Below are 20,734 nucleotides of genomic sequence, written 5' to 3' on the forward strand. Positions count from 1 at the left end.
ATAAAATCATCAAACACACTTTGAAGACTAAGCTGGAGGATAGCAAGGGAAACTGGCCGGAGGAACTCCCTATGGTGCTATGGTCCTACAACACGACTCCGAGGACTACGACTGGGGAGTCGCCCTTCGTGTTGGCTTATGGATGCGAGGCCATGGTTCCAATAGAGGTTGGAGCCGGATCATTCAGGCGAGATTACTTTGAGAAACAAGACAACGACGTCAACCAAAGGCTCTACTTGGATATGATTGAGTAAATCAGAGCTACCTCGCAGATACCACTAGCTTCATATCAGCAAAGAACAGCAAGGTATTACAACAACAAAGTAAAGGCTCACCTATTTCAAGTTGGGGACCTAGTTCTCAGGAAGATTGTGCTCAACAACAGAAACCCCTTGCATGGGGTCTTCGGTGCTAATTGGGAAGGCCCTTACAGGGTAAAGGTTATACTATGGAAGGGAACATATAGGTTGGAAGACCTAGAAGGGAAGCCTGTTCCGCGTCCTTGGAACGCGGAACACCTAAAGAAATACTACCAGTAGCCAAAGGCTGCATAGACTAGCCATGACACTATTGTCATCCCTAGTCTAGGGGAGTAGTGCGCATATATGCCCTCTCCTGGCTAAGGTTTTTGCTAAGTCTTTTTATGTCCCCTTGGGGTTAACAGCCCCCTGGGACGGGTGCGGTTTCGTACTCGAGCACATTATTTCTAGAAGTATTTAGGTATGGGCCAGAGGCCATGTTATGTTTCAACCATCTTAATAAAGGCCTAGAGCCACCCTATTTTCCACAAGAGAAGATGTGTTGACTATCTGTGCACGAATGGGATGACTGAAATAGCTTCTGAGCCGCGCCCTTATGGCTAGCATAAGGATATAACATTTATTATAATATCCAAGGCAGGTAAAGGGCGCGTCCCCCCCTTGGCATTAACAAAAGAATGGCAGCCAGAAGAATGTTAAAGTTATTATAACATTTTTAACTCTCAGAAACACTCAACTACAAACACATGTTTAAGTTGGCAGTTATGACTTGAAGTAACGGCTTCTGTATAAATAACACAATATGAGGCCGCGCCCTTGGGGGCAGAGTGGTGAAGACTACATAACTAAATGATAAAAAGTTCAGCGATCCTGTAGCAGTCATAACATGAATAAGTACTAATTAGAGAGAGGCCGCGCCCTCGAGGACCCCTGTACATTAAGCATAACTTTATAATTGTACCAATTATAAGGGTCGTTGACATTCATAAACAAGAAAAGATAGTAAATTAGCAATTAAAACCGGAGGGCGCCCACCCCCACCCCCCCGGATAAGTTAAGTTTGAAAACAGCCAAAAAATTGGTTAGGTACAACTTGCAAGGCGTCAAAAGAGGGCCCGCTCCTCAAATTGTACCAAAGTTCAAGATAATGAAATAAGGAGATTAAGAGGCGTGATCAACAGACGCGTCCTTGGGGACCTCATCTTGAGGGTGCGCCTGTTCTTCGGTCGCCTGACGAGCAGATGCCTCCTTAGCTAAAGTCTCCTCAATTTCAGCCTTTTTTGTGGCAATGAGCTCTGGTTGCTCAGCCTTAAACTCCTCTACCCACTGGGCCATTTCAGAACCGAAGTGAGAACCCCAGTCGAAGGAGGGCGCGCCGGCCACGAATGTGGCCACGTAACTGTTGACCCCATCATCGAAGGCCGCGCCCTCGATCTTCGCCTTTTCCGCGGCTGTAAGAGAGGCTTGGTTCTCCTTCAGCTGTTGGTTGGCAGAAGCCAAGTCTTCATTCGACTTCTTCAGACTCTCCACTTCTTTCCGAAGGGGCTCAAGGCGCGCCTTCTCTTCTTTGAGCAGCTTCTGACAGCTCTTCCACCCTTCCTGCGCTTTTCTCAGAAGCTCCCTTTGGGATTGGAAGTCCTCTCTTAGCTTGGACAGATTCTCCTCGGCCTTTTTTAGTGAGGCCGTGTCCTCCAACCGACGCTCCTCCCTGTCGTGGAGGTGGACTAAGAATTCGGCCGCGCCCTTCAGAAGGAAAGAGTCCTTCTCCTCCCGGGGCTTCGCCCTCCACTTGTCAAGCTCCCCATCCTCGACATAGGTATCACCCATGTCGGCAAAGTGACGCGCCGACTTACTCATTGAAGGCGCGCCCTTGCTCAGTTGCCTTTTCCTCTTGGCAGGCTGATGTTCAGTAGAAGGAGCCTCAGGAATATCGGGAATGGCCCGAGTCAGAGCTGAGGCCACGGCCTTTTCCTGAGGTTGTTTAGACCCAAAAGGCGCGGTCTTGTCAGATTGTTGGGCGGCGGTACCCTTCTTGCCCAGGAAACTTGGACGAGGCATGTCTGCATAAGTAAAAAGTCCTTCAGAAGGAAAGAGTCCTTCTCCTCCTGGGGCTTCGCCCTCCACTTGTCAAGCTCCTCATCCTCGACATAGGTATCACCCATGTCGGCAAAGTGACGCACCGATTTACTCATTGAAGGCGCGCCCTTGCTCAGCTGCCTTTTCCTCTTGGCAGGCTGATGTTCAGTAGAAGGAGCCTCAGGGATATCGGGAATGGCCCGAGTCAGAGCTGAGGCCAAGGCCTTTTCTTGAGGTTGTTTAGACCCAAAAGGCGCGGCCTTGTCAGATTGGTGGGCGGCGGTACCATTCTTGCTCAGGAAACTTGGACGAGGCATGTCTGCATAAGTAAACATAAGACGAGGGTTAGAATTCAGCAAAAGTACGAAAGTCGCGCCCTCTCTTATTAAAAAGAAATGTGTACTAAAGGCAGGGTGAGATAAATAATACAAGATGCATAGGGAGTGCAAAATAAGAGACAACATGACAGTGGTAAATATAAGCATTACTTAAAAGAGGCCGCGCCCATTATCAAAGGCGCGACCATAGCTCACCATCTTCGTCACCATTGTCTGAGTCGCTAGACTCAGATCTCTTTCTCTTAGTTCCCTTAGTTTTGTCACCGACGGCGCGCCCGTCAATGAATTTCCTCCATCCCACCTTCGTTCCCACTTCTTTGGGTAACAATTTGACTTTTATTAGGTTTTCTTCTTTTACCACCGAAGGGATGTTCCGTTCTGAGGCTGGGAGTTCAAATATTTTGGCGACGCGGGCAGCTTCCTTTGCGGAAAGGGAGATTTTGTCGTGATAAACTATTAAAAAAGGAGAAGTGTAAAAAACCTAAGTAAAAAAGAGTAAAGAGGTCGCGCCCTTCATAAAGAAAGAAGGCGCGCCCTTTGAAGGGGTATGTTTTGAAGATGTACCTGGATTGGGGTTGAATTGGGTGGTGACTCGAGTTGTGTTGTATGTGTAAAAGAAGGTATCTTTCCACTTCTTTACATGGGTGTTCCTCCCTTCATAAAGACCTTTTTTGTTGTGCTCGTGCTGCACAACTAGGTAGAAGTACCCAGGATGGCTCTAGGCAAGCCTGAAGAAATGGCTCAATTCTCGCATGGAGGGCGCGCCCAGACCCACCTTGTCAAAGAGAATGTATAGCCCTGCGGCTAACATATAAGAATTGGGTGATAATTGGATGGGTGCGACCTTGAACCAGTCGCACAGGTCGACGTAGTATTGAGGTAAGGGCGCGGTCACGCCCAGGGGAACGTGTCTCAATGTGGTAACCATCCTGGGGATTCTGATGTTTTCCCTATCGAACCGATGTGGGCGCATCCCTTCCTTGGGAACCACAGACTTCCCCTGCATATGATAATAATCTTGTAGCCACTCGAGCTCGTCCCACGAGATAAAAGAGTCTTGGTCTACGCAAGACATTCTTCCTGCCCTTTTCTTGATAGCCTCCACTGCTCTGGGGGACAGGGTATCGTTGTCAGAAAGGGCATCCCGGTCAATATCTTCCTCCCACAGCTCGATTTTGGGATGTTCGTATGGCTCTAGAGAACTATCAGGAGAAGTAATGATGAATTCACTAGGACCCTCCTCGGGCGCGCCCTCAGAGTCAGAAGAATCTCCTTGATGAGAAGAAGGATGTGATGGAGAGTCAGGGGAGTCCTCAACAGCTATGCTTTTCCCCTTATCAGGCCTGGAAGGCGCGGCTGCGGTTGTCGTGTCAGGCACGGAGGGCGCGGCCTCGGTTGTTTTATCGGTTTTGGAGGACACGGGCACGTCCTAGAACCAGGACTCAATTTCGGAATCATAGTCATCTGGGCGCGCCCATCGACTGGATGGTTGAGCTTGGGGAATGTCCTAAAGATGGGGGGAAGAAGAATCCATGTCTGAGCAGAAAGTGCCTTCTGCTATTTGCATGTTGATCGTATCTAAGAATTTCTGAGGAACCCTTTGTGGACTTCTTGGAGGGGAAGGAGGAAAGACTTCAGGGGGTGAGACTGAAATTCCGATGCGGCTCAAGAACTCTCGAAATGGATGAAAAGAGGGAGACACGCCCTTGTCTGCCAGCTGAAAATAAAAAGAAAAGAGGCTGTAAGGGCGCGCCCCTGGAGATGAATAAAGAGAGAGAATGATGAAGTAAATAAAGGGATAGTGTTTGAACGCGGTCCACTAGGTGAGTAACATAGGCCGCGCCCTCCACCATAGGGGCGCGCCCTTGGTTACTCCTGGAAAGGAAAGAAGGGAAGGCATCGGTAGAAACTATTGTGAATAAGGTTGGCCTAACTAAGGATGGAGAGGCTAACGAGGAAGGCGCGCCTTGGTTCATAGCCGTGCCCTCCGTATGCTTTGGCATTGTTACACAAACAAGTTATGTTTTGTTGTTAACTACGGGTTTTGGATCAAACGCAGGCGGATCTAAATACACATATACATACGCATATATATAACCGCAAGAACACGAAGAACAGCGAGAAGATGAAAAGACATGGTGCTAAATCTAACAAAATACTCGGTGGAATGTGATGAAATAACAATGAAAACGTACCTTGAGAAGAAGGGATTCGATTTTAGGGGTGTGAACCGCCGGAAAGTGGCTGGAAAGTGGAGTTCTGGTGCCGGAAATTTGAAATCGCCGCTTAAGTCGCCGGGAGGAGAGAGAGTGTGTGAAAATGATGAAGTGAAGAAGGAGAAGGGGTATTTATAGTAAACGATAAATGTGACAGCTGTCCCTCTAACGGTTACAACTTTTCAAATTCTTCAAAAAGTCGAGGTCGCGCCGTTCGAAGTAAGGGCGCGCCCTAATTGCGAATTCAAGCTTGGAGGAAGGAAGGTGTAGGGTTGCGCTGAGAAGATTTCACAGACATCTACGATATCTACAAAATCTGGGGAGTACTTGTTATGGCCAGTTTTGGCCATGTGCAGGGGGCAAAGGCGCGCCCTCCACGGGGTGGTCCCGGGAGGCGCGGCCTTGTGTTTCGGGAACAGGAGGCCATGTCTGAAGAATGAAGAGGAATAAATAGTGAAGACAGAGGGCGCGCCCTCCGTGGTCGCGCCCACGGGTAAGTAATGTGTGTGTAAGGTTGAGGGAGTCTCGATGACGACCTTTCCGAGGGATATGAAGACTAGTGCCAGGCTCATCTGGAAGTTATCAGGCTCATCTGATAGTTCCCGGGTTACGACCGGGCGTGATCTATAATCCTCAATCCTGCTATCTGCCGGGTTGTCCTCGTGCGGGGGCTTGGGGTGATCATGGTTGTAGAAGGCCCTCAGGGGTAACATGAAGGCCGATCATATGTCCGGGTCCTGTATTCTGGTGAGTTAGCCCTCATTGGGGGACTGGGACGATCGTGTAACTTGGCTCCTCATTGGTCTTACCTCTTAGTGAGAACCTTCATTAGGGGGTAAGGACGCGTCCCTACGCCTCAAGGAAGTGGTCACGGCTCTATCCGATGTCTACTCCATGCTACGAAGAGTAGCGGTTAGTGTCATCTCTCGTAGTGGAGATGATGCTGTATCCGTGATGTACTTGGACTAGGAGTCTAGGGTAATTGCCTCAAGGCTTACTTCTAACTGGAGTAGAACTCTAAGTGATAAGTCACTGACCCAAGGTTGGTCTTATCCCCAAGAGGCCTAGTCCTGATCAAACTAGGAGTCTTGGTCTCATAGAACTACGTACGGCTTGATCCCCTATATAAAGGGGTACATAGGCACATCAAGGGGATATATCGAGAGTTGTGAGAACGAGAGCAGAAATATATTCCCTTGATCTCAGCCACCCTCAAACACCTAAAACCACCGCCCACGGCGGATTTCCGTCATATAATCACCGTGAAACACCTAAGTCCGTCAACGAACCTCGCGTTTGGTTATTCACCAAATTCCTCTATCAACATATAGCATACCTCATATTAAGAAAAACATTTTGGAGAGACAAGGCAGGCTTCCTAAACAGATGAGATGTGACGCTCAACTCATTCAAAGTGTAATTCTCTGGTTAAGCTCAAGTAGTTAAATTTGACCAGAAAATTGTAATTTTTAAGTTTTTTCATTGATATAATATTAAAATTAAAGAAAAATTATTTTTAGTGCATATTCATATTTTGACAACTAAATTTTAAGTCCTTAAAAAATTTAAAAACTTTTTTCTAATGTCCTGTAAGAAATTGTTTTTGAGCTATATTTTTTAATACAAAATTACTCCAAAAATGAAAGTATATAAAATCACAAAATATCCAATCAGAATTTTTGGTTGTTTTTGATAGTTCTATAATTATACAATTAATTCAAAATCATAAAATATTGTAAATAAATTTATTTTAATACAATTTTATTAAAACAACTAATTTTGACTATTTTTTAAAAATGTTTTACATAGACAAGTTATGTCACTTTGGTGTTACAAGTGCGACGTCTTTCAGAAAGAAAACCACAAAAATGGAAGCATATAAAATTAAGATTATCAAATCACAAATATTTGTTTTTTTTCGTTTGTAATACTTCTCTATAATAATCACGTGTTTAAATCAAAATCATAAAATATTGTTAATAAATTGATGTTAAAAGAATTTTATATTTAACAACTAACTTCTGAGTATTTTTTAACTTTAGCAAACAAACAAAAACACTATTTTTTTTAAATCACTGGAAAATCAAATCACAAAAATTTTTTTTTTCAATTCTTTTCATTTATAATAGTTTTATAATAATCACATGTTTAAGTTAAAGTCGTCAAATATTGTCAAATAATTCTTTTCATTTATAAAAGTATATTTTAACAACTAACCTTTGAGTATTTTTTATAACTTTAACAAACAAAAAAAATATCTTTACATACAAAAATTATGTCTTTTTGGTGTTGTAGTGCCACATTTTTAAATTATTGTTAATAAATTAATTTTTATATTCTAACAAACATGTAAAAGAGTAACTAAAAAAAAATGCACTAAATAGATAAATTTCATTCCAATAATCAAAAGCTTTTCATTGCTCATACATATAAAAACCAAATCACATATTCTAGACATACATCACATGTAATCTAAAAATTATAATAGAAATTATTCAAATAATTTCAAAACAATGGGAAAGTAGATGCTCCACATCATGTAAATGACCTGGTATATTGATTCTTAAGGGGGAGGTCTTCCTTCATCTTGTGGAATCTCATTCAGATCATAATCAGCTTGTACCCTTGCATCCCCATTAATCTCAGCTTGTACTCTTCTCAACTTTGTTTTTCTCCTAGACATTTTTTATGACCACTATATTTATCTTGTGTTTAACATACATATAACTGAGATGAAAAATGTAAGTATAATATAGAGTATATATACATGTGAAAGAGAAGGTGAAAAGGAGTAGGTGTAGGCGTTGAAAAATAATATAGGTGACTAATAAAACTTGGAAACATATAAAAGTAGGGTATCATAAATAAGAGTAGTTTAGGTGTCTTGAAAATAAAAAACAAAAAATGACAAAAACAACTCTTAAACCGGGACAGAGGGAGTAATATTTACCAGCACTTTGCTGAAGTTAAAAAACTACAACTGAATCAATCCAGAGAATTTAACATCTACTTGAACGAACTGTGGTTTAAAAAACGGTATTCAAAATATTTGTCCTGTAGTGTATATAAGAGCTTCTCCAACCATTGCGAGCCTTTAGCTAAAAGATGAGGTGGCATGCTAAAAATAAAAAATTTTAGCCAACAGCTCGAAAAACTGATACTCCAACCATACCCAACTGTTGTCTATAAATTTAGCCAACTTCCTCTGGATGGCTAAATTTGTCGAACCTCTACAGGTCTGTAAAGAATCTGTCGAAAGATTGCACATCATTTATTACCATATTGAACTGATATATTCTATTTTACCAATCTAAAATATTAATAACATACTATTTTTAAATTATAGTCAACTAATATAGCCAATACCATTGAAGCAAAATATCTTACAAGTTCACCAAATTTTACATAATGTCTTAGAGCATCTCCAACCATGAGAAGCCCTTAGCTAAAAGTCTAGGTGGCTTTCCAAAATTAAAAATTTTAGCCAGTGTCCACAAAAAACGCCACTCCAACCATAGCAACCCATTGTCTATAATTATAGTCATTCATCTATGGATCACTATATTTGTCGAACCACTACAGATCTATACTAAATTCCACGTCATCTCCCGCAATATATTTTCCTCCTTCTATAAATTATTACCATATTAAACTTATATATTCTATTTATAACAATCTAAATATTAATAACATACTATTTTTAAATTATAGCCAACCAATATAGCCAATATTGAAGCACAATGTCTTACAGGTTCAGCAAATTTTACATAATGTCTTACAGGTCCAATTTAACCAACGATTTTAGTCAACACCATTGGAGATGCTTTACAGGTCCCATTTAGCCAATGATTATAACTAACGCCATTGAAGATGCTCTAACAGAACTAAAGAAACACAAGCAGCAGATACGCTCCTTCAAATAATAGATCGAAAGAAGAAATAACGCTCCTCAAAAGATATCCAAAATCAATTAAGAAGAATCAAATCTAAAACCACACAATTCAAGTAAATGAGCAACTAAACGCGGTAAGATCTATCTTCTTGCTCTCCATCAAAACGCGGAATTCAGTGTTGATTTCATATTCAATTCGTCAAAACTTGAGTATGGTGACTAGGCGATGTTGCTATATGATTATTGATGTCTTAACATATTTTTCTTTAGTTTTTTATTATATTATGAATGTTTGTTGTGTGTATTTAGGCCACAATTGAGGTATGTTATCTCAAACTTTTGAAAATTTATTGTTATATTCATTTTGTTGGGTTATGTGTTTATAAATGTTGGATGAAGATGTGAATATCGATAGTCTTGAATTCATATATCTGCTACTTGTTATTTTTCTCGATCACTCTATTATGAGATGTTCACGATGAGTATCTTAGCTTTTTTGCTTAATTGTTATAGTCTTTGGAAGTCTATATTTTATTGCATGATTTTTTGGTTAAAATTTTAAGTTTTTTGTACACTTTTACACCTTGAGATAATTGTTTATTTGTGTAATATATGATTGGCTTTGTGATCACTAGTTGTTTCTTTTTTTATCAAATTTTCCAATGAGATGAGTCAATAATTTTTTAGTCAATTGTTGATTCATTGAGATAGTACATGTATGTTTTAAATTCTAGCTTGTATTATTATTCATTTGTAGTCAATCAGAAGTTTCATTTTTTTAAGTTGAAAATCGTTTTTGATCTTGAAATTTCTAATTAAATTTCATCAAACTGTTTTTGAGATTTAAACAGCTTTGTTTCAATTTTAATTGCTACATTTAAATTCATTAAGTTTGTTTGACTGTAATAAATTCATATTATGGCGATATATTATATTTAGTAGTGATTGGCTCCCGTAAATTGAATTGATTGATTGATGTCATAAGGAAAATGCTAGGGACCCCAAAAAATTGTCCCAAATTTTTTTCCCAAATGAGGTGTCTAATCCTGATTGGTTGCATTTACTCCCAAAATAATGAGGCCTCCTTGTAGATTCATTCATCACCCAATCATAACTCTCCACTTGTTTGCCACATCATTTGGTAACAATTTTTGGGAAAATATTTTGGGGTACCTAGCATTGCTCATGTCATAAATAATTTTTTTTAAATGATTTAAATGTTAATTGTGCCTTAATTGAGGCGGATTTGTACTATTCATATATGGGTGCCATAAGTGATGGCGTAGATTTCGGCTTGTAAGAAGTAATTTACTGATTTTTAATTACTTTAGTGTCTAACCAAATATCCTTCTTTGGTTTACTTTATTTTATTTTTTTACTTTAGAAAATATATAAACACACACTTTTAGAAATAATTTATTTTTGGATATACTATCGCTTATAATTGTGTAATGTATATAATTTTTATATATATACTTATGTTCTTCTTATTTCATGTGTTTTTTGCAGGATCCTTGGTAGAGATTTATATGGGTTTTTCCTCTTAGACATTAAAGTATTATTATCAAAACGATCGAAGATATCTTGCATGTTTTTCGGTCAGATGATAATTTTTTTTGAATGAATGAACTCCCGTGATGCGGTTATTATATCTCGAGATACAACTCATCTCCGAGTATGTAGATCCTGATAAAAAAAACATAATATTAATATCGATCGATTAAAAACTCAAGTTTCGAGCTATTAAATCATATAATGGTGTTTTTGGCTAATTCTATTTTTCAAAAATAAAAATTTATTTCTGAAGAAATATACATAAAATTGTACCTCTTTTTTAATAAATTTTTATTTTCTTTGTCAAATAACGAATATAAATTATTAGTACCAAATATACATGTCCAACAATATCTGAATTCAAACCGGGTAGTAATAAACATACGTGTTCATGTGCCACAATTTAATGACGTAAAATATAAAGTTAATCATTAATCATGTCACTTTTTTTTCCGTTTCAAAAAAAAATCATGACACTTTTTATACTAGAAAATATCAAATGGATCACTTGGAAATTTTGGATCTCATTTGAATCAATAAAATCATAAAAAACATCAAATAAATACTTCTAATATTTTTTTGAGAAGTAAACTTTATTTTTAATTGAGTTCCACACATTTTTCCTGACTGTTAGTATAATCAAATGAAACGTTATGATTCTAATATTTATGTTAATATATTTAAATTTTATGAAATTTATTTTATTATTTATTTGATATAAATTAAACAAAACAATTGTAAAATTAAAAAAAATAGCAAGCGACATTAATTGAGCTCAATGTCAGTGAGTCAAGTTGATTTGGCTCATAAACTAATTCAATACTCCCTCCTCTGACTGAATTGTATACAGTTTTCTTTTTGGCACGTCCCATCAATTGTATATATTCCAAAAGTAGTAAATTTTTATAATATAAAAAATCATTACACCAACTACTTTCCTCCACTATCTCTATTTTATAATAATATAAACACTATTACACCCACTACTTTCCTCTACTATCTCAAATCTATTACCCCCTCCGTCCCCTCCAATTCTTATCATTTAGAATGGAGAGCTCGACACGTATTTTAAAGCTCATATAAAGTATAGTTACATAACTTATTTTTAAAAAAAAATTTTCTGAATAAAAATCTAATGTTAAAATTTTTATTCAGAAAAAGAAAATTATAAAAATAAGTTATAAAACTATATTTTATATGAGTCTTAAAATACGTGCCGAGCACCCCATTCCAAACGATAAGAATTGGAGGGGACGGAGGGAGTATTAAATATTAATGGGTCCCACCACTCTACCCACTTTTCATCTAACTTTACTATTTTTTACGCAATTTTTTGATTTCCGTGTCCCAGCCATTTGTATACAAATGACTGGGACGGAGGAAGTACGTGTTTAGCAGTTTCTGGGTTTGCGATTGTCGGTCTCTTTTCTTTTTTCACATATTGATATAGTAAAATCTTGATTAATTAATAATTAATAATAAAATTAATATTTTAGTTATAGATTTTTGGTCCAATCTAATAGCGATGGATATATTTGACATTGATTAATTAACTAATTCGATAAATAAATAAATATTATTATTAATTTATAAAGATTTCTTATATTTGTTAATTTCCTTTATGTTTTAACTGCACACGTAACAAATGACAATAACGATTTAACATAGTATTTAGATTTAAACAATTCAAATTGAATAACATCAAATATCAAAGCATAATTTAAAATCAAGATTCTTATAAATTTTAAAATCTGAATTGAATTTCTTTGAATTTTATGAAATTGAGAAAATTTTCTAAAAATCTCAATTGAATAAATCTCAATTGAATAGGATCCCAAGTTTGGGCTCCCTAATCCGAACATGCCGGGACTCCAATGAGCCGGTGGTTAGATGAATACGGAGTATAAAATTGTGTCTCATAAACGACTTAATTTGATTTATGCGTTTGTGAGAATTTCATATTATTATTAAAGATTTTGTCCCAAATTCTGACTTATATATAAACTAGCTTCTTAACCCGTGCAAAGCACGTGTTGCTTTAAATTATATTTTTAATGTATGTTATATCTTTTTGTTCCAAACCAAACCAAACACACTCAGTATATCCCGTTAGAGTCTGAGAAGGGTAAGATGCACGCAGCCATGCCCCTACCCTTAAGGTAGAGAGGCTGTTTCCGTGAAGACCCCCGGCGTAGTGCCCGATACATAAAATAGTGTGTGATATAATATAAATATAATACTTTAGCTCATGGTCTTCTTCACATGAGACTCACCTAAACAATTCTCGTTTATCGATGATGGGTGACAATAATCTGAAACAGAGATTTCAAACTGGACAAGAACTGCCATTATTTTCACACTTTTTTGAATTAACTTGATTCCGTAATCCATCCGTTTCTGCTTCATCTACGCTACCAAAGCAACAAAAGTCAATACATTAACCGTCACTAATCGAACCCAATGGAGCCTCGTCCTTGCCTTCTCCCACTCCCATGTAATACTTTTGCGGACTATAGTGATACGAATCCAGAACATCCCACCAGAAGAATACGGGTACCGCGTCAAAATCATTTAGAAACTATGTGAAATCTTGTCAAAGCTTTCGACGAACTAACATCCGTGATGATCCATTGGTATTAAAAAATAATTTAAATTTTACATTTATTTAAATTTTAAGTCATATTATCTTGATATCTAAATGTACACATATCCTCAAATATTTATTAAAATATAAATATAAAAAATATACACTATTTAAATTTTTATTATATAATTAAATTGTCACTCACCTAAACTTATTGAGAATTTAATATAAAAAATAAGATTTTTACCGAATCGGAGTCTTTATCGTATAGTTATATATTATATTTATAATTGTTCTATTATATATATATATATATATATATATATATATATATATATATATATATGTATATATATATGTATGTATGTATCTAATTTTATTAAATCATAATAATTAAATATTCTAAAAATCGGTCGATTAACCGAATAACCGATAATCAAACGGATTTCTTAATCCGATTTGGCAAACTTTGCTTAAGTCGATGGTTAATTGGTCAAAATTGGATTAGTCAGTCAAAAAGCAGGTAGAATATTACTCCCTCCGTCCCCCTGAGTTGTATACATTGGGGGACGGGGACGCGGCACGGACTTTAATGCTCCTGTAAAGTGTAGTTGTGGAATTTATTTTTAAAATTTTCTTTTTCTGAATTAAAGTTTGGATGTTATATTTTTATTCAGAAAAAGAAAATCTCAAAAATAAATTACGGAACTAAGTTTTATAAGAGCATTGAAATGCGTGTCGAGCAGTTAAAAAAAAACGTATACAATTAAATGGGACAGAGGGAGTAAAATTTACAAAATTTGCGGGGAAAGTTTAAAATTTTAAAAATGAGTAGATATATATTATTTATATATATATATAATCTTAAATTAATAAAACTATTTAAAATTTATATTTATTTGTATTTTAAGTCATATTATCTTGATGTGTAAATGTACATATATCCTCACTATTATGATATTTATTAAATATAAATAAAAAAATATACACTATTTAAAATTTTATTATATAATTAAATTATCACTCACCTAAAATTATTGAATGTTTGATATAAAAAATGAGATTCTTGTCGAATTAGAGTCTTTGCCGTATAGTTATATATTATATTTATAATTATTCCAATATATATATATATATATATAATTTTATTAAATCATAATAATTAAATATCCTAAAAATCGGCCAATTAACCGAATAATCGATAAATAGACGGATTTTTAATACGATTTGGTAAAATTCGGTTAAATTGATGACTAAAATTACAGATTTTCTGATTTATGCTTTTTACAACATTGGATATTTATTTATTTATTTATTATTAAATCGTGATTATAAATATAATATACATATATATATTGAAGTTTTAATTATAAGGTAATTAATGTATATTAATGATTAGACATTAATAGCTAATAAATACGTTAGGATTAAAGTCAATAATGACCTTTTATATAGTATATAAATATGTGTATGGGCAAAGGGCAAATTTGGCATTTTGAATTAAATTACTCAGCCTTGCTCTATTAGATAGATAATAGATGACTTATTCCGATTTCTACGTTTGTGAGAGTTTTATATTATTATTGCCGATGAAACATTACATAACAAAACGTGATAAATGTGTTATAGCATCTAACCATTGTTTATATCTTATGTCCGTTATTTTTTGAAGATTGATATAAAATTATAAAGACAGGAACATGATCAGAAAACTTCCAATAAAATATGAATCTAATTCGGGCCACATTAACAATAAATAAAAATCAAGGACTTGCACTCTGCAACTATAGATGCAACTAGCTTGATCTTAGCGACCTCTCTGGATCAAGGATTTGGATCAGCATCTTGGGTACCAAGTTCTATAGCCAGGCACACTTTTAGATCATTCACCACGATGTTCATAGTTGGCCTCTGAGATGACTTTTCAGATTGATTCGAAGATGTGCATGACAGTGCTAATTCAATTGCGTTCCGCATAGAATTCACATCAAATTTTCCTCCAAACCTCGAATCTGATATCTTTGTAACATCACCATTTTTACCATTCAAGTAAACCCACCGAGAAATGTGAATCTCTTCTGTTCCTGATAGTATTTTTGGTGATAGTCCTGTTATCATCACAAGCAGAACAACCCCGAAACTGAACACATCACTTTTTTCCGTTAGCTTCTTGTTGTTATATTGATAACTGCAGTAAAAAGAAAACTATTGTCATGCTTAGGTTCCCTGTTTTATTTTGCAAAAATGAACAAAGTTATAGTCAATTACTCGGGGTCAATATAACCAGGAGTGCCAGCGACATGAATTGTTGATACGTGAGTGCCCCCTTGATCTGAGTAAGCTCTAGACAAGCCAAAATCAGCCAACTTTGCTTCGAATTGTTCGTTCAATAAGACGTTAGTTGTTTTCACATCTCTGTGGATGATTGCAGGTTTGCATCCATGGTGCAAATACTCCAGTCCTTTATTCATGTTTACAATAATAAGAACTGTAATTAAATAGATAGTTTATACAACAAAGAGGAATGAAACGAGAAAACTCATAAACTTTTTACCTTGTGCTATATCCAGTGCTATTTTAAGTCTTTCAACCCAGTTGGAAATGCCTATGCTATTTCCTGCATCCATAAAATTTTATAAATAAATCTAGAATTGTTAAATACCTCAATATATGAAAATTTGATTAGCTACCCAAAGATCCAAAATACTATTTACCTGAGAGATACTCCTCTAAGTTCCGTCCAGCCATGTACTCATAAATGATACCCATGTTCGGTTCCTCGTCACAGTAACCAACCATAGAGGTCAAGTTCTTATGGTGAATCCTCATCAACAGACTCACCTGCAATTCAAACTCAGTAATGGTGCATGTTCATGGTAAGAACAAAGACTAAAAGACGACATACCTCGTTTTTAAAATCACTTCTTGTTGTTGGTGGGGAGAGTAGTATCTTTACAGCAACCTGAGTGCCATCTAGAGAGCCACGATACACTCTGCCGAAACCACCTTTACCCAGCATTTCTTGGAAATTATCAGCTATTTCCTCAACCTGGGAGTACGTAAACAGTCTGTCCTTTCTAATTCTCTCTATGTCACTTATACTTGCTTCTGGTTGCTTACCTGCTTTCGTAAACGCTGTTCATAGAACAAATTATATAGCTCAACATATGCAAAAGATATTTAATTTTACCCATTATTTAAGCTTTGAAGGTTTTCACGTATAATGTTTTAATACCTAGCATCACTCTCCCTCTGATCATCCACATGCCAAACAGTATAGCAGCCAAGAGTAGCAAACCAAGTACAGTTGCGACAATTGCAGGAATATACTTGTTCTTCTTCTCTTTATCTCCAGAGTCGTCATAACTGTGTATATAATATATAACATATACTCAGTCTGGCATATAAAGCGTTATAGATGGACACACCTGTAAAAATCTTCTAGCTAGCAGAGTAAAGCATAAACCTCAATGACAGAATCCCATTCTTTTGGTTTTCTAAGAGTTGAGCTGGAAGTGGACCAGTAAACTGATTTCCTTTCAACTTCCTGTGTGTAGAATCAGAAGATTAAGATCAAAATGAGTTATTTCCTCATATAAGCGTAATTTCATGAAAAGGCTGTTTCAGGGTATAAACAACTTACAGCACACTTAAAGGGAGTAGAGATAAAAATTCTGGCACTTGCCCGCTTAGGCTATTGTTAGACAAATCCCTATTGAAAAAAGGAACCGCATAAAATGAATTTAAACTAGGAGAAATTAATCTAGACAAGAGACAATTGTTGATTATGTACACTTACAAAGTTCTTAGTTGTGTAAGATTGGCTATAGAGGGAATGATCTCTCCTGTCAGTTGACTGCTTGACAAGTTCCTGAATTAAAAAAATCAAATGATGAATATATAGGATCAACATGTGTAGAAATTAAAAGCTTTGGAAATGCAAGGTGGAATTCTGTGCAGTCCTAAGCTGTTCTACAAACTATATATACTAGGAATCCTTGCCCGCTGCTTCGCACGCGGGGGAGAAATCCTTTCCAATCCTTAATCGTGCAAACTCTCAACTTAGTAAATGAAGGACTGAATGAATCATAAGCTTAGTAGTTGCACTTTGTAGTTGCTGCAACAACTTTAGCATCCTAAAATAAAATTGGTGTTGCAGTTATCATTTACCCGCTGAAATAAGATCCTGCCTGTGTTCTGGACATATATAGGGGATCTGCATGATGTTTGGGGGAGAATGTTGAAATTTACATTTTGTTGAAAAATTGCTAATATTGCTGTATACCAAAAACTGTGCTATTTTATAGTTAAAAGCATAAATCTTCATTAAATTCATTTTGTTACATACACCATAAGTATAAAGCTTGTGTGAATGTGTTTCTTAAGAATTCTCCAAAACTGTAATGCATGGGGTAATGCTATCGTGGAGATCTTGATGTGCTGCTGAGTCATAATATTAAAGTTGCGAAAAACTTCAATGCCAAAATTAGAAAAGACCTTGCTTAACTTCAGATTCAGAGAATCTTATACAGCATTGTGTTTGCATGAATTACTAAAACGTTTAGGGAATGCAGTTGCAATGTAAAAATAAATTCCACCCAACTAAAATATAGAGAAAATTTAAAGCATGCAGGATGATATGGTATGCATGCACTGCATGGAACAGTAATCACAGTTAGTTTGGAAAATATGGTGACCTGTAATATTGATTTCGAATACGTTGACTTCATTTTGTAACCGTGATAGAATCTTGTCGTATAGAGAAATCCATAATTACTGTCATATTTAGCTTCACCGTTAAATTCTCGAATTAAGTTTTTCAGTTCAGGCACTGTATTTCTCGTTGTTGGAATTGCAGTCACTGAACCCAAATCTTTCACAGTATGATACCACTGAAATAGACTGTGCATAACTTTGTAAACTAAGTAGGCAAAATGGGAGGGGAAGTGATATGTCCAATTCATTTTCAGAACCTGGAGATGATGCTGGACAGTTTGGCGTCTCAACAACATTGTGGTGGAGAATACAAAATGCGCTTGTTCAGCATCAAGCTCCAAACAGACTTGTACAAAACGTTCAAATCTCTACGGCTGGACTTCTTATGGGTTGTCGATCATTATGTAAAACCGATCCCAATCCATTTTTAGAAGTACATATCTGATGGTGCTTATAGATTAATTGAGATGCCAAACCCAGAAAATATTAGTAAAATCGTTGAATGATTCGGTTATAAGATTAGAATATATGATAGCTATTATGTCGTAATCCATAATAAGAAAAATGGAAAAAGACATTGATGCCAAATTGGAAGAGCACATATAACCTTGAAAAGGTGTTTTTAGCTTTTCCTTGTCATTAACAGTGTGGCTTAACAAATTTACTACAACTCAGTGTAGTAGACATAAAATTTCATCAATTGGTGACTGTATTTAAAACACCTGGTGCAAAACATTCGTTTTTTAGTGCTTGGTATTGTAATACTACGGTACTGTGTTTATAAGGGTTGAACATAAAGTCAGTGTGTAATCTGTTTTGACTTAAATGCGATGAGGTATGGATCACAGCTTTTGCTTATATGCCCAGGTCTTGTCTAAAAATCTCTGCCACAAATCTTTGGTTTGAAAATTGTACAAAAGGCATGTAGTGAATCAGAAATAAACTAAATTGAAACAGTATGTAGTTAAACAAATGACTATTCTTCCCTCTGATTTCCAGAATAAACAAAGCAAAGTTTGCAATAACACTTTCAAAATTAATTGATAATGATTAATATATTATATAAGTTTCCTTATAAAAAGTGAAAATTTATAAAATTGATTATGAAGCCTAAGCATATATCAGAGCCAGAAAAACTACACGACATCATAGTTGAGGAATTTATAAATAATAACAATTTAATAAAGATTTCATCAACATAATTAAGAGTCCAGGAAATTTAACAGCAACAACTAATAAGTCTGCATCCCGCAAATAGCTTAATTCCCATATCCTGCATGATAAACATGGACATTGAAAAGATGAATTATTTTATTGAAAACTTTAGAATAAGAGTTGGACTATTCGGTTCATACTGTTTCTTACCAGCCCTTAAATTAGCGGCAGTTTGGTGAGAGGAGTTAAAGAAAACCCTTGTTGCTTGCATATTTGTTACAGTGGGTGTTCCTGGTAAGAAATGAGAAAAGCTATATCAACATCTGCAGTTTTTAAGTATTATATGTTGTCAATCTTTTTCTTCTGTTAACACCTTGCCAGAGATGAGGTTTGCAGCTTGATATTATTACGATGAGTGGTCGCTGGGTGGTGAAAGCCAAAGACATGTGCATGAAAAGAGCCTGTTCGTTCCACATAGTTGCTCTTACAGTGTTGTTGCTTTAAAAAAAACAATAGCTATTATTTTACTGAAGATAAAAGTGTTAAAAAAAACCTATTTCAAACACCTCTTCCTTACTTGTTATCGGATAGGGCGAATTTGACAACTATTTGCTCTTTTCCGGTAATGCTCACAAATTGTTGGATTGGTTGAAGATCCTTAACAATGCCACATACATCTAAATATAGTGGGAAATTTATAACGCTTTAATTGTGGAAAGGGTTTTGCATCCAGACAACCTGGACGAAATAGTTACAATATGTTGGCAAAATTTCTTACCGATTAGATATGTATCCTGAGTTGAATGTTGACGAACGGTGTTCAAAGGAATGCAGTCAAACACGTGCTGTGGGATGAATTCATGAGGCTGGATGCAAGGCATCACCACTGTGGACTCCGTAAAGAAAATCCGCTTATCACCTGTGAAACACTGGTTCCTTTCATTTTCCCCGTAACGCCTCACACTGAAATTCTCAATCTGAAATACACCACCTTCCACCAGAGAATCATCTAGCCTTGATATAATGCTCGATTTCATCCATGCATGAGTACGAACGTCCTTCATTCAGTATTCATAGAAAGTAGTATATCTTCAGTTTCAGATATTTTGAAAGAAAAAATATGTAAACGGTTAACATCGATTTAAAATCTTACATTTTCATCAACCAAGATCATGTTAATTCCGAAGGTTTGGCCGTTTGCACGAAGTTGTGCCCATTTCCTGGAAACCCTAACCCTGATCTTCCAGTCCTGTTTTGCAGTGGGCAGGAGAGTAACCAAGCTATCCATTGTTCTGTCGTTTTGTTTGTGGTGTTTCTGAATTAGTTTGGAAATAATTTCTAACTCATAACTTATATAATAACAAAGCTAAAGGATGCCCGGAGAAAATGACAAAATGTTGGAAGGCATATGAGCCCTTTGGATTAACTTAAAGTTGTGTCTTATTTCTTAAAATAAAGTAACGTAATAAAATTGATAAGGGAACTTGCCTTATAAGTTATTAAAAGTGTTTGAATGAATTTTTATTATAAGTAATTTTTATATTTTGTAATTTAAACGTACCAATTATAGGAAAATTTATTTTTTTTTTCAAAAGTATACTGTATTAATAAATAAACTTTATTATATTTCATACTTTTTAAAATTTCAAAAGAGATGTAAATCATTGGGGAGAATAAAAAAATAAATAACATGTCATTCATCAAGTCTGTGGCTTAATAAACTCAGAATAAGGACTTTTCCTAATTTTTTCGGAAAACCATGTAAAAAGTAAAAGATGGTTAAATAATTAAAGAACTCTTAAATGAATGTGGTGTTAGTCATACTATGCAGCAATCGATTAATGTTCTAAATGTCTGATGTCAAAATTAATAACGTATGGATTCTAGACAACACAAAGTTTATAGGTTGAATGTTCTCTTTAATGAATAAAACAACTGGGAAA

The 20,734-nt window shown here is 35.9% G+C and overlaps 1 protein-coding gene across 1 annotated transcript in view; it reads right to left on the reverse strand.

Annotated features, from left to right (window-relative positions):
* Nucleotides 1-14,621: 14,621 nt before the first annotated feature.
* The window catches only part of LOC108192585 (probable LRR receptor-like protein kinase At1g51890), a 67,454-nt gene continuing 61,341 nt past the window's right edge, over nucleotides 14,622-20,734 (reverse strand). The window contains exons 5-13 of the mRNA XM_017372529.2: nucleotides 16,720-16,791; nucleotides 16,564-16,632; nucleotides 16,387-16,467; nucleotides 16,156-16,286; nucleotides 15,826-16,055; nucleotides 15,635-15,761; nucleotides 15,475-15,537; nucleotides 15,189-15,381; nucleotides 14,622-15,108 (exon numbers count right to left, since the gene is read on the reverse strand). Coding sequence (XP_017228018.2) covers nucleotides 14,745-15,108; nucleotides 15,189-15,381; nucleotides 15,475-15,537; nucleotides 15,635-15,761; nucleotides 15,826-16,055; nucleotides 16,156-16,286; nucleotides 16,387-16,467; nucleotides 16,564-16,632; nucleotides 16,720-16,791 — 1,330 coding nt within the window. The 3' untranslated portion in view covers nucleotides 14,622-14,744. The remainder of the gene's footprint in view (nucleotides 15,109-15,188; nucleotides 15,382-15,474; nucleotides 15,538-15,634; nucleotides 15,762-15,825; nucleotides 16,056-16,155; nucleotides 16,287-16,386; nucleotides 16,468-16,563; nucleotides 16,633-16,719; nucleotides 16,792-20,734) is intronic.

This window comes from Daucus carota, chromosome 6, assembly GCF_001625215.2.
Source record: "Daucus carota subsp. sativus chromosome 6, DH1 v3.0, whole genome shotgun sequence".
NCBI lineage: Eukaryota > Viridiplantae > Streptophyta > Magnoliopsida > Apiales > Apiaceae > Daucus > Daucus carota.